General features: G+C 32.0%; 2 protein-coding genes across 2 annotated transcripts; both read right to left on the reverse strand.

The window, feature by feature from the left end:
• Positions 1-1,978: 1,978 nt before the first annotated feature.
• On the reverse strand, positions 1,979-3,995 carry LOC145164797 (uncharacterized). Its single transcript, XM_079083478.1, has 5 exons — positions 3,592-3,995; positions 3,025-3,102; positions 2,807-2,906; positions 2,527-2,669; positions 1,979-2,212 (listed from the first exon to the last, which is right to left on the reverse strand). The coding sequence occupies exons 1-5, from the start codon at positions 3,886-3,888 to the stop codon at positions 1,997-1,999; spliced, it is 834 nt and encodes a 277-aa protein (XP_078939604.1). The 5' UTR covers positions 3,889-3,995; the 3' UTR covers positions 1,979-1,996.
• Positions 3,996-6,925: 2,930 nt separating this feature from the next.
• LOC145164804 (uncharacterized) lies at positions 6,926-8,893 on the reverse strand. Its single transcript, XM_079083480.1, has 5 exons — positions 8,496-8,893; positions 7,940-8,017; positions 7,738-7,837; positions 7,502-7,644; positions 6,926-7,244 (listed from the first exon to the last, which is right to left on the reverse strand). Exons 1-5 carry the CDS (start codon positions 8,796-8,798, stop codon positions 7,029-7,031), a joined length of 840 nt encoding a protein of 279 aa, XP_078939606.1. The 5' UTR covers positions 8,799-8,893; the 3' UTR covers positions 6,926-7,028.
• Positions 8,894-14,182: the final 5,289 nt, after the last annotated feature.

Genomic DNA, 14,182 nt, shown 5'->3' on the forward strand with positions numbered 1-14,182 from the left:
ACTTAGAATTTAGGTTTTGATATAAGTATTGATTTTATTACCATTCGTACACAATTGATTTCATGATATTCATGCATAATTTCTAAAAATCATACGTTCTCAAAGGAGCTTGAATTGGTGTATGGGTAGCAACTAAACAATTACTCAATTGTATTTCTACCCATTGCTAATTAAGCACATTAATTTAAATCCAATATTTTGTGTATAACCGATTCAATTGAATTATATAGACATTGCTTTTAGTGGTTGTTGGAAGTTGTGCAAACCAAAAAAATCAAAACGATTCTATATGGATGGTGTGTTGTGTTTGGCGTATTGGAGGTGTTTATAAAATACACATTAAGAATACAAAATAGGTATATATACTGAAGACCAAAATTCGTTTTCAAGTAAGATTTCCCTGATTTTATGGGATAAATATTTGGTAATCTCGATTTATAATGAGATTGATTTAGATAACAAATATTTTATGGGATAAATATTTGGTAATCTCAATTTATAATGAGATTGATTTACATAACACATATTTTTATTTTTGGATATGATTCATAATTGATATCATGATGAAAATTGAATCTACTATAATAAATGAATGTTTTTTTTGCCACATGTCATACTCTAACTCTAATTCAATTTGCCAAATGTCATTTTGTGGTTAGTTTGAATTAGTTTATTTTCCACATGTCATTTTATGAGTTTTTTCTATTTTAATAAATTCTACATAATACTTTTATGTAATAATTATAATAAATGTAGTAATAAATGAATATCAATTTCATTAATGAATTTATCTTCTTATCTAAAAATAACCAAATTAAAGCTCTTTAGTTTATTTTGTCTATTTATTTAAATTTAAAAGATAAAAAATCAATTTTAATAATTCATTATTTTTCTTATTTTTCTTATTTTCTTATAAATCTGAAGTTTTTAAATATTTAGACTTTTATATTTAATTTTTTTTAATTAACTCATGTAATACATGAGTCTTACACCTAGTTTAACAATAAATGATTATATTTGTAGCGGAAAAATAATTAGAGTGAACAACAGAATGACACGTGTCCACCCAACAACTTTTTTATTAGATAAAGATAAAGAAGTAAAGATAAAATACTCTTTTATTAGGTAAAGTAAAGATAAAAATAAAGATAAAAAATAAAGATATTGAATTGAATGATAACTGGACTGGATCAGTTTAAAATGTCGTCCATTAACCAACATATCCTATTTGGATATTGAAATTATGGAACCTATTCAATCAAATTGTAACTCTAAATCTGATGTACTTCAGTCGATTTGAATGGATTGATCGGTTTAAATTTCAAAATATAATTTCTGCAAATCCTAACCCTAATCCTAACGATCCACATCGGTGTAAGATCGTCGCTACGTTTTCAAATTTAGTATGCACATGACAACTACTTACAAATGTCTTAATCCTCTATGATTAATAAATATTCATTAAAATATAAACATAACTATATAAGTAATAATTTCTTTAATAAATACTTCTCAATGTATATGATAAGTTAATATAAAAACACATAAATTTAACTTTTATCGAGTATTTAAATAGTTTAGACATTAAATTGACCTAACGCTTTTATCACCTTAGATTTAAGCGTTATAAATAAAGTTGCCCCAAGTTCTATCCTACATGTCTTTCCGTTTTGGGTATGTCATTAAAAAAAACGAAATATATTAAATAGTTTGATTCAAATTATCAAATTTCTGAATGTACAAATTCAGTATTTTTAAACATAAATACTTTAATAAACTAAAACGTAATAAAATAGTTTAATAAATAAACACAGATAATGTAATAACTAATTTCTATTTAAAAACTAATTTCAACTTTTCAATGTTTATAGGATACAAAATTGCAATATTTTGTCCCATCTAATTATGCATGGAAAACGTAAATTCTCTCCCCGTTCTCATTATCAAAATTATAACTTTAAGTGATAAGACATTTGAGTGATTATAATAAAGTTTGTTATTTATGTTCATCTTTATGAAGATTGTGAAGAATATACAAAGAAGCAGATGACAGGAATATACAAACGGAGTAGCTTAACAAGTCCAAACCAGTCGAAATTGTCACCATTTTGCTCTTCTCAAACATCTTTACTAGAAGAATCATAACAATTACATGACCAACTTTTGTCTTCAATTCATCAAGCGAACTTATCTTCATCCATTTAGGTCGCTCCTTCAATCCAATCAAATTAATTAATTAATTATCCATCCCCACATCTTTTACACAAATAAACTATTTAGGTTGTGTTTGTTACATCCGACATGACAACCTTTTGGTACATCTTTTTGTCCCATTGGCATTGGAATCAGTGTCAAACACAGTACAGTCTGTTCTATCACATGGTGTCCCAGTTTTTGATGAAAAAAAATATTGCAATTTTTGTCTCATTGACATCAGTTATGGTCCCATTCCAAGTCCAATGCAGGTCAAACACTGTAAAAAAGCATGCTATAATGTAAAGTAAAAAGTGCTAAAAAAGAATTTACTCTCAAAGCAAACATCCCAAATAGGGAAGAACCCTTTATAGCACGATCATCTTCTGGTGCTATACTATCTGGTGCATTACTGATGAATAATCCGTACAAACCCACTGCAAATATCAGCATAACTGTCCCAGCAAGATAAACATCTGCATTCAGATTTTAAAAATATAAGCAATTTTTTAAATACCTTTACTTGAAAATAATACAGATTAAACTTAAATAGTTACTGTTTTTTGCTTTTCGAAATTCTATGGGGACAAAATGTAGAAGCTAGTAAACTCACCTATTGCTTCAACCAAACGCATCACCATTTTTCCTGAAAGAGATCCTTTCAAGCAGCTTGTCCAGTAGATTTTATATGCATCAGCAACATAAACACAACCCTAGAAATATCCAAAAAGTCAGGATCACTTTGATTCATCCAAACATAACAATAGAAACACAGAAAACAGAATTACAGATAAATTTACTAAAATAAATGAGTGTATAGAGAATTATTACATCAAGAAAGCATAGCAAGGAGCCAGCTAATGAACCTGCAACAGCCAGAAGTGCCAAAAACCGGAAGTCAAATATCATCTGTTCAGTAGCAGACATGGAAACAAATGGATGTATTAGAAGACTGCAAGAGAATCCATGGTCATTCATTATAGATAATTCCATCAAAATAACAATAAGTAGCAGGTTAAGCTGCTTCATTTTAAATGACTTCTGTTCTGGAGATGAGCATTAAGCAAACAGCAAACTGTAGTCAAGAGAATTGTTCTAACATTTGGAAAACAGGACAAGCTCATTAAAATTGTTGATCGATGCTGATTGAGTGGGAGAAATAAGCTGTAATGGATTAAAGAACCAAAAAAACGAACTGCTAACAGCTTACAGAATCTCTATCGGATCTTTATGAGATCCTTATGATAAAATTTCAACGTTGGAGCACATACAGAATACAAACGGACACACATAGCAACATCAACCACATATACCTAATCAAATAATCATATTTCCCCAAATCTCACTGAAAACCTAATATAATATGAACAAAATTAGGTCGTAGAACGAAAAACGTACCCTTTCAATGTTAGACTCGGTAGATCTCACGGACTGCAAAGCTGGATTACTTCCGTTAGGGTTTGCAATCGTGTAATTGAAGCTGTTATCTGACACTTTGGAAGACGGATCGACGACAGTAGGCTTTTTGGAGGAAGACGGGATTGACTTTGACTTTGGTTGTGGCGGAGGTGGTGGAGAGTGTGGTGGGACCAGAGAAGCAAATGAAGTGGAAAAACGTCGGAAATGGGAAGTGGATTTGGTGGAAAGAAGTATCGGAAATGGTCCTCCACCGGAAATGGATACCAGTGGCGACATTTTCCGGGAGAGAAGTGTGTGTAGAGATTGAGGTGAGCGAGGGAAGGGTAATGGCGGCTATGTATCTTCTGGAGGGTGGGGCTTGGGTTTTTGTGGCGGGTAGCAGTTTGAAAGGAACGGTCGTATTCTCTCGCGTGGTGCACAATGGAATTGTCCGGATTCCGGAAATAGAATCGTATTTTCCGATAATTGTATGTTACAGTATATTTTTATAATACTTTTCGCATTTTATGAAGTTATTTATTAAAAGGCGAACTACATAAAAACATAATATTTTTCCTTTTTTTAGTTTAATCATTGTATTTTATTATTTTTAATTTCTTATCTATTTTAGAAAAAAAAATATTAGTGTTAAGAAAGATTTATTATGTTGTCATAGCTTATAGCTTATGGAGAAACTTTAATTTTTATTTTTTTAATAAAACAGTTTATCCAATTTTAACAAAAAAAGTTCATCTAATAAAGACTATTCTGTTAATTTGAGCAAAATATTTAATAACCAAGACTTTTTTTTATATCAAAAAACAAAAATTGAAACTTCTCCAGAAGCTATAACAAAATAATAATTTTTTTAACAATAATCCAAAAATATTACGAACATGAACTTATATTAGCAATTTAGCAGGTTATTTTAATGAAAATTTTGTATATTCTATTTCCGGAATCCGGACAATTCAATTGTGTACCACTTTTAACAATTTTTTCTAATTTCAAAAACAAAGTCTAACAAAAAGACTATCGCATTAATAAAAAAAATTGTTATTGTGGTTCAGTTAGAAAAGGAAATTCGTTAAAATGTATTGGTAACCTACTAAACTGGTAATAAAGGACCCGGTCCAAAAAAGATCAATCAACATGTTTGATTTCGTTTTAAAATCAAGGACTCGGTCCATGCTGTGGACTCGGTCCAAGAAAAAGGACTGATTCGGTCCTTCACTTTCAATTGATGGATTGGGACAAAAACGTTCGTTGCCTTGCTATTTCCGATTTCACCCTACGCTTTGTGACAACCTCCACAAAAAAAAAGGCAGCAACGTCGTTCCTCCCAACCCCGATCTGCTGCTCGCCGACTGCTTTCTTCCTCCGACCACTCAACTAGAGACGCTTGCTGACCAGGTTAGTTTTCCTTGCCTTTTTCTCATTTTTTGTTGTTCGATTCTTGCTGAAAATTTCGATTTTTTTCTGTGATTTCCTACTTCGTTGTCCTTCTTTTGTTCCTTTTGTTGTTGATGTGCACTTGCTTTGCTCGATTTGTGCTTAATGTGATGTTATTTGCTTTTTTTTCTCGATTTTCTACTGTTATTGTTGTTGTTGTCCTTTTTTTTCCTGCGTCGCCCCCTTCCCTGTTAGTTTCTTATCTCAACTCCTCTCTATCTCTGCAAAACAATTCTGCAAAACGATTCTGAGTCCACTTTCTTTGGTGGTTTCCTTTATACTGCAGTTATATCAAAACTACTCCCTCGTTCCAATAATGCTATTATCGTTGCAATACAAAATGACAGGTATGACATTTGATTATTATTATTATTATTATTATTATTATTATTATTATTATTAGTAGTAGTAGTAGTAGTAGTAGTAGTAGTAGTATTTTGTAAATGAAAAAGTTTTGATAATTTTCTCTAATGTTATACTCCCATTTACATGATTATGATGGAGTCTAACATTGTAAACTTGTTTCTTATTTTCAACAGGTATTATTGCTTCTTGGTGCCTTTGAAACTTCCTGTGCTTGTGTTTGTTGTATACTTGTACTGGCTTAGCATGAAAATGTTTAAGCATGCATGACCTCAAATGCATTGGATTGAAACTAATGTTGATTAGACAAATTTACAATTTTTTTTATCCTACTAGAAAAAGGTGGGACAAAGATAAGAGTATTAAAAATATTTTGTAGTTGTTGTGTAGTTTGGAAGTTTATATTTTGCTTTATTTGTTCAAATGTTGTTATTTGATCTTCAAAATGATTCCATGTATAACAATGTAGTCAATATACCCAATTTTTTAACAAAAGATAAGACACAGAAAAAGAAGACATTACAATAGAACATAATTTACACCAAATTGTAAAACTAGGTTTGATATTTCTCACAAAACAAGTGTACAATTAGCCAAGTTCCAACCACAAATAATTCAAATAGACTTTTAAATTGGATAGTTTTATATGAAGAAGAATTTCATTGAATTAGGCTATATATTTATGTTTATGCGAAAAATGTGTGTATATATGTGTAAAAACAGAATGCAAGAACAGAGAATGATGAGTTTTATATGCTATGAATTTCTTAAAAAAAATATATATATTTGATACTTCCACATAAAAACAGATGAATGGTTTGTGTGTATGTTTGTTGGTATGCTTTGTTATGTTTTAAAAGATATGTTTAACCTTGGAGAAATAAGGAGGGTGGAATGTTTTTATAAAAAATGTTGTTTGAGTTGTTTTAAAAGATATGTTGTTTGAGGGTAATATAGTCATTTTGGACAGTCAGTTAGATGATAAATCAAACAACAAATTTCAGTAGGAAGTTAACTCAATCAGAACTTCCAACCCAGTCAGCTTCTAACCTAGTCAGTTCTAATTCAGTTAGTAACTATCAAACGACCCCTTATTGTAGTCAAGACTAAAGTGTTTTTTTTTTTTTTTTTTTCAAAACAATCGGCCTTCAATGAAAATAAAATATATAATCAAACCATAAAATTGACAAAATAAACAGTAAATTAAACAAAATATGGTAGCTTTGTAATTTGTGTCCGTTAAAATGAGTATGTATAATAGGTAGTAGATTAATTTTTAGCACTTTGTTTCAGATTTTAACAAAATGATGTTTTGCTGATTAGACCCAAATATACAAGAAGAGCAACATAACACAACTTTTTATAAATTTGTCCTCATTTATTTTTCTTTTCAGTTTCCCAAATGTGATTTGTCATTTTCTCAAAAAATAAAAAACATCATTAACCAAGTGTAGCTGATTACTGATTAGACCCAAATATACAAGAAGCAAGACTTCATCGAAGATAAAAATTTTACAAGTAATGCATAATATAATTTCCTTTTAGCTAAACTATAACTCCAAGTCACAATACACGTGAATCGTTCTATCAACATATTTGTCATTCCATTTGTACTAATTTAATTATATAGGTTCATCTTTGTGAAGATTGTGAAGAATATACAAAGAAGCCGATGATAGGAATATACAAACCGAGTAGCTTAAAAGATCTAAACCAGTTGCTATGGTCACCATTTTGCTCCTCTCAAACATTTTTACTAGAAGAATCATTACAATGACATGTCCCACTTTTGTCTTTAATTCATCAAGCGAACTTATCTTCATCCATTTTGGTCGCTCCTAAAAGTCAATCAAATTCCATTAAACATGCATGACATAACATAACATAACATAACATAACATAACATAACATAACATAACAGGTAGGACTGTGACTGTGACTGATATCAATATCTATATCTATCTATCTATATATCTATATGTGGCTAAATGCGTAAACAACAACATATTTTTATCTATTTGTTTACTATAGCATTTTACTATTGGATGATATAATAAACAAATAAATGAAAGTATGTTGATATTTTAAGGCTTACCCTCAAAGCAAACATCCCAAACAAGGTGGAGCCCTTGAGAGCACGATCATCTGCTGGTGCTACATTACCAGGTGCATTACTAATGAATAATCCATACAAACCCATTGCAAATATTAGCATCACTGTGCCAGCTAGATAAACATCTGCATCCAGATTTAAAAAAAAAAGAATAATATATTATTAAATAAATTTACTAATAGAAAAAAAATAGTAAAGTAAAAATGTGAGAAACTAACCTATCGCTTCAACTAAACGCAACACCATCTTTCCTGTATGAACTCCTTTCGAACAGCTTGTCCAGTAGACTTTATATGCATCAACAATATAAACACAACCCTAGGAAAAATTAATGATGTCAGCAAAGCATCACCTATTTACTCTATCATATCAAGAAAAAAAAATATAAATATATACACAAGTGAGTTTAAGGATGATTACATTTAGGAAGCATAATAAGGATCCAGCTAAAGAGCCTGCAACAGCCAAAAGTGCCAAAAACCTGAAGTCAAATATCACCTGCCAAATAACAGATAGGGAAACAAAAGAATGTAAGTAGTTATCATCTTCAACATAACATATTTAGAAATGTCTCAACTATTTCACTCAGTTTGACAAAAATATCCCTACATTACAATTGTACAAAGAAACGAGAAGTGAAATCACGACACAAATTTCCATTTGATCTGAAGCGTCCTCCATTAAGGAATATCTCAATCTTCTTTTTTACTTTCTTCCACGATTTTCATCGGTATGAATAAAATAATTGGAAAATCGAAATAATAACAGGATTACAGAGTCTCAATCGCATGTCTATGAGATCCCTACCAATACAATTTCGAAGTTCGTCATAAAATAGGGCTTCTGGAGCACATACATAATACAAACGAACACACATATCACCGTTAACCAACGAATACATACACAAATCATCATATTTCTCCAAATCTCACTGACACCCTGATATAAAAAAGTTAAGTCAGCATAAAAGAGATACCTTTTCAATGTTAGACTCTGTTGACCTCACAGACTGCAAAGCAGGATTACTTCCGTTAGGGTTTGCGAGCGCGTAATTCAAGTTGTTATCAGAAGCTTTGGAAGACGAATCGACGGCAAAAGGTGTTTTAGAGGAAGAGATGTTTGCCTGTGACTTGGGTTGCGGGGGAGGTGATGGAGATTGTGGTGATGCCAGAGAAGCAAATGAAGTTGAAAAGCGTCGGAAAGAAGTCGTGGCTATTGTGGGTGTGGTAAGTAAAATCGGAAGTCGTCCGCCACCGGAGATCGATACCAACGGCGACATGTTCAGTCAAGAAATGAGTAGAGACTACAAACTAGCGAGGGTAAGGAGCGCGGCTAATGGCCATGTATCTTTTGCTGTGTGGGACCTCGGTTTTTTTTTTTTTTTGGCGGGTAGTGGGTTGAAACGAACAGTATCTTTCATTTGCGTGGTTAATTTGGCAAGATAGCAGCTTATAATGCCTTCCGGAATACCGACGACCAAGGCATCCCTGGTCTAGCTGGCCAAGAACGACAACCATGCACACCACACCAGGGTGTTTCGTTGTGGCTTGTGGTCGTGGTGGTTCGTGTTAGCTAGAACGAGCGAGGATGACCAATGAGCTTCATTTTTCGTTTTGTAGCCGTTTAAGTATCAAAATTTTAATTTTAATTTTTTTAATATATAAACATAACAATTTACATAAACCTTTACACCCAAATTGTTCATCTCTTTTACACTCTCTTAAAACACATATTTATGGATTTATTTAAGAATTTCGATTCGGATGACGACAGAGAATTCATCTCGACGTTCTTTAATGTTGTGCAACACATACACAATGAAAAAAAGCTCTTATGTTTCACATTCAAGAGCGGTTGTCAATCGAGATTGTCAAGCCGCACATGACTTATTGGTACGTGATTACTTTGCCGCTAAATGTCTTTATAATGATGACTCGTTCAAGCGTCGTTTCCATCTAAATAAGGTTGTATTTTTACGTATTAGTAGTGATTTAGAGGTTCGTTATGATTATTTAAAAAAAAACGATGTTAGAGGAATAATGAGTTTTAGTAGTATACAAAAATGTGCAGTTGCACTTAGATATTTGGGATACGGTATAATCTTTGATACATTCGATGAGTATTTGAAAGTATCCGAGAGGACTGCACTTGATTGTGCAGATTGGTTTTGCACATGTATGTATGAAGTTTTTGTTGGATTAATATGTCTACGTCAGTAACTAAATTAATATATTCTTATAATTAGAAACAAAGTCCTTTTTGAATTGCCCTTATAACTAGAGCTTGATTAGAATAACATTTATAGAGAGAGAATGATTTATTACATTATTATATGATTAATAAAATAGTTGAAATTATAAGGAAATGATTTGTTAATATATTATATGATTAATATATTAATTGGAAATAGACAGTTGGTTTGTTAATTTATTATGTGATTAATAAATTAATATGAGATCAATTGTTAAAATAATTGATTTGTTAATTTATATGGTTAATAAATTGATATGAAATCAATTAGAATTGATTAGTTATTAATCAGAATTAATCTGGAATTAATTTGGGATTAATTAGAATTAACTAAAGGTGCAAGGGATGAATTATAATTATTCAATAGTTGAACAAAAGAAGCAATTCTGGAACTATCCACGGGGTGAATGGTTTTGGGAGCCTCCTTGGGGTTTCCAGGAGCCTCTTGGATGCATATAAAGAAATGATTTGAACTGAGATTAAAATTCATTCAAATCTTGTTTGGTCCTTATGTTACCTAAACTATAAATATGACCCCTCATGGCCTTAATTCCGTTCATGCACTTCCCATAAGCCATAGGAACAAATTTTTTCTCTCATCCTCTCTCATCAATGGTCTTTTAGTTCTAGGGTTTGAGTGTGAGTCATTAGAGGCATCCAAGCTTTTGGTGCTTGCTTTCTAAGGAGCTTCAAGATGATTTGATTATTTGTTATAATAATCAAAAGATATGTAACCCTAATCTTTATGTTAATTTCCTTTTTAATAGTCTCTCTTTAGGGTTTTCTTCATGTTCATAGGTTATTGCTATCAATAAAGAAAACATAGATCCTTTCTAGGTTGCATGTGAGCTTAAGGGTTTAATTGTTTTTCTGCCATATGATTTTTTTTTTATAAACTAGAAAACTCAACAGTGGTATCAGAGCATTAGTTTTCTAATTGATTTTCTAATTGATTGTGCATAATAGTGAGTTGATCAAATTAGGGTTTATGGAAATTAAACCCTAATGGCCTTAAATTTTCGCAAAAGACTTAGGGTTCTTGAGACCCTAGCCTCGACCCCTATTTTTGAAATTGCTAGGGTTTCCCTTAGGGTTTCTAGTTTCTTTAATTATAGTTTTAAATGCCTTAAAATTTGGATAATTAAAATCTAGTAACCCTAATCTCTTTATTTTCGAAAATTAGAAGGGTTATTGGATTAGGACTAAATTTGAATTATTTTATTAATTGTTTAACTGAAGATAATTATTTAAATCCTTAATGATTTAAATTAAAATATAATTGGTAAATCATTAATTGTTTAAAATTAATTAATTATTAAAAGTTTTATTCGAAAATTAATTTTAAATCCTAGTATTTTGAAAAGTTTTAAAATACACCTTATACTATATATGATTAAAAGTTTAATATATTATATGTATAAGACAAGCCAGTCAAATCATTAGTAGGGCTCATTCACCAAGCCATACTCTAAGGGGGGGGGGGGGGGTATATGGAACGGCCTATAAAATGACCGTCATTGGGTGTCCACTCTCACCCACCGCTCCCTTGTATGGTGGATGGTCGTTAGTCGAACGGATTTGATAGGAAATAACATCATTAAAAGTATGATACTATAAAGTACTAGAACTCACTTTAAAATCCCATTCTAGATACTTTAGGAAAAATGTCAATTGTATGCTAATCCATGAAAACGCACATCACTCTTTATATGTCGTTAGTGGAGCGTGTGTTGTTAACCGACACCCTAATTTGGGACTATAAAGTTGAGTGATGGACAAATAGAAAATTATCATTATTGATGGAGCATGTGTGGTTTATCGGCACATCAATTTGAGATGATAAATGACCTCAAGGTTGTCAAGCGGGTTTCCATGGTTATTCACATTTCGTTTGTGATCCTCGACATCCCAGTCACAAAAGGTGAGAGCATAATCCGAGATTAAACATGTCATTGATAAGATTCAATGAATCGAAAATATGGATTGTAGCCTTAATTTAAATTTTGGGTTAATAATTAAGTATTAAAATCAACTAACTTGAATTCTCCCTTCTCCTAATATTAGATGTCAAATCAAGACAATGATGGTCTTCCTCGTTCTTTGGGAAATGTTTTTCCTCAATCATCTGGAGATGGTCTTCCACATTCTGATCAAGGTGAAAATGTCTTCCCTTCTTTGGCTAATGGTGGAATTGGACATCGTCCTTCTTCAAATCGTCTACCTCCTCCTCCTGTGACTCTCCCAATGCCACGAGTTAAAAGATATGAAACAACTCAAGCCCTTTTGGCATGTAAACAAAAACATGGAAATTCTGTGTGTGCGCATGTTATAAAAATGAAATCGCACATTGACAAATTGGAGAGAATGGGTGTCATATTCCCAAAGAAGCAAGCTAATGACCTGGTTCTTCTTTCTCTTCCTGAGTCATATGGTCAGTTCGTTAAGAACTTTTATATGAGGAATCTTGATGTAACCATAATTGATCTGACCCATATGTTGATGGTTGCTGAAGCAAAAATGCTTAAGAACACAACTAAAGTAGAAATGCTTATGAGGTCTAATCATAAGGTTTCCATGGACATTGACAATGGTAACATTTGTGATCAATAAGATATTTCTCTTCCCAATCGAAAGGGATCAACCAAGGTCAAACCGTTTGATCGTATGGTAAAGAGAAAGACTCGTTCTGAGATCATTCCACATGTTGACCCCAATGAGTCCATTTGTTTCTAATGCCAAATTAAGGGACATTGGAAGCGAAGCTGCCCAAACTACCTGAAAGATCTTAAAGATAGTAAAGTCAAGTTGTGTGAATCTACTTTAGGTACATCCATTATATAACTCCATAAGTTCTTATTCTTAGACTCTTAATACATAATGTGATGATCACATTGTGATGGTATTACAGGATCTAAAAGAAAAAAGGAAGCTTAAGCGTAGTGAGCTAAATCTGATTCTGGGAAATGGACGTTGGTCACATGGTTCGATGGTCAGAATTTGGAGCTACTACTAGGGAGTTAGGATAATTTAATAGATTGCTATTACTCTTTTCAAAGATGTTTAGAAATATAGTTTTCATTTCATGCATTGTAAGGCCAAGTTTCAAATTTTCATTTATTTCAATAAAAGTGAAGTTTTGGTTTACTCAGTTGCCTTATCTTATTTCCTTGCAATGGCATTAATGAAAGTGTTGGTTACGTTTCTAATAATAGCAATATTAATTGTGGATTTGATTCTTATGATATCACTTGTGGTATTGTCATAATTGACCAAGTGAAGAGAAATCTCATCACCAACTGGATAGATACTTGGTGTTGTACAAGTCGAATTGTATAATATATGAGAATCTTGTTCATTGGAAAATTATGACTTAATTCATTGTTCACACACTCATGTGAGGCAAGTGAAGGACTAATGGATCTAGTACATATTGATATGAACTCTTCAGATCCACCACAAGGGACGATAACTCTATTCGTCATGATTTGCTGATGTTTTAGTAAATATGGTTTTGTTTATAAGATTAAACAGAATTCTAATACTTTTGAAAAGTTCATGAGTAGCAGAACGAATGGAAAAATCTTTTAGGCAGAAAGATAAAAGATTTCTCTAATCTGAAAAGAAAGGAGAGTGCCTTACTATCATGTTTTATGATCATCTTAGTAATTGTGGAATTGTATCATAATTAATCCTCCAATAACATCTTAGTGCAATTGTATGACTAAGAAGAGGAATCGAACATTGTTAAAATGGTTCGATCATAGATGAGTCATGATTCATTCCAAATCTAGTTTTAGAGCTATGCTCTAGTAACTATGAACTGTTTCTTGAAATTCATTCCAAACTAAGAAGGATGATAACACCTCGTAATATGTGGAGTAAAGAATGATTTCCTTACTCTAGTACATTTAGAATCGGAGTTTTCATGTTTTCGTTGATCAAGAAACAAAAGATAAACCGAGATGTATTCTATGAAGTGTTTTCTTGTCGGAAATCCGCACGAACTTTTGAATATTGGTTTTAGCTCGTCAATGAATGTTTCTTCAGAGAAAAATTATATGTCAAGAAGTCAGTGGGAGTCCTATTGATCTTGAAAGTTTCAAGAGTCAATCGACAATGATCCTTTTAGTTATCACGAGGACACGACCTGAGGTTGATAACATGTTGTGTTTATTGACACATTCTAATTTCTGTGCACTTCCAGTTGAGTTGGTAACACCTATGAGTTCTATATTCTTCATTTAACTCCAAAAGGCTAAGCACGATGGTCAGTGAAAGTACACCGATCAATATGGGTGAGTTGCTAACAACATGGAAGCACTGGTTAGTCTTTTGAGCTGCCATAAGGCAAGAAATTTAGATTAAACGAAGTTCGGTCCATGAAGGAGAACTAAATATGATTTTGGTTTGTCT

This window comes from Lactuca virosa, chromosome 1, assembly GCF_052849685.1.
Source record: "Lactuca virosa cultivar CGN04683 chromosome 1, Lactuca_virosa_CGN04683_v6, whole genome shotgun sequence".
Lineage (NCBI taxonomy): Eukaryota > Viridiplantae > Streptophyta > Magnoliopsida > Asterales > Asteraceae > Lactuca > Lactuca virosa.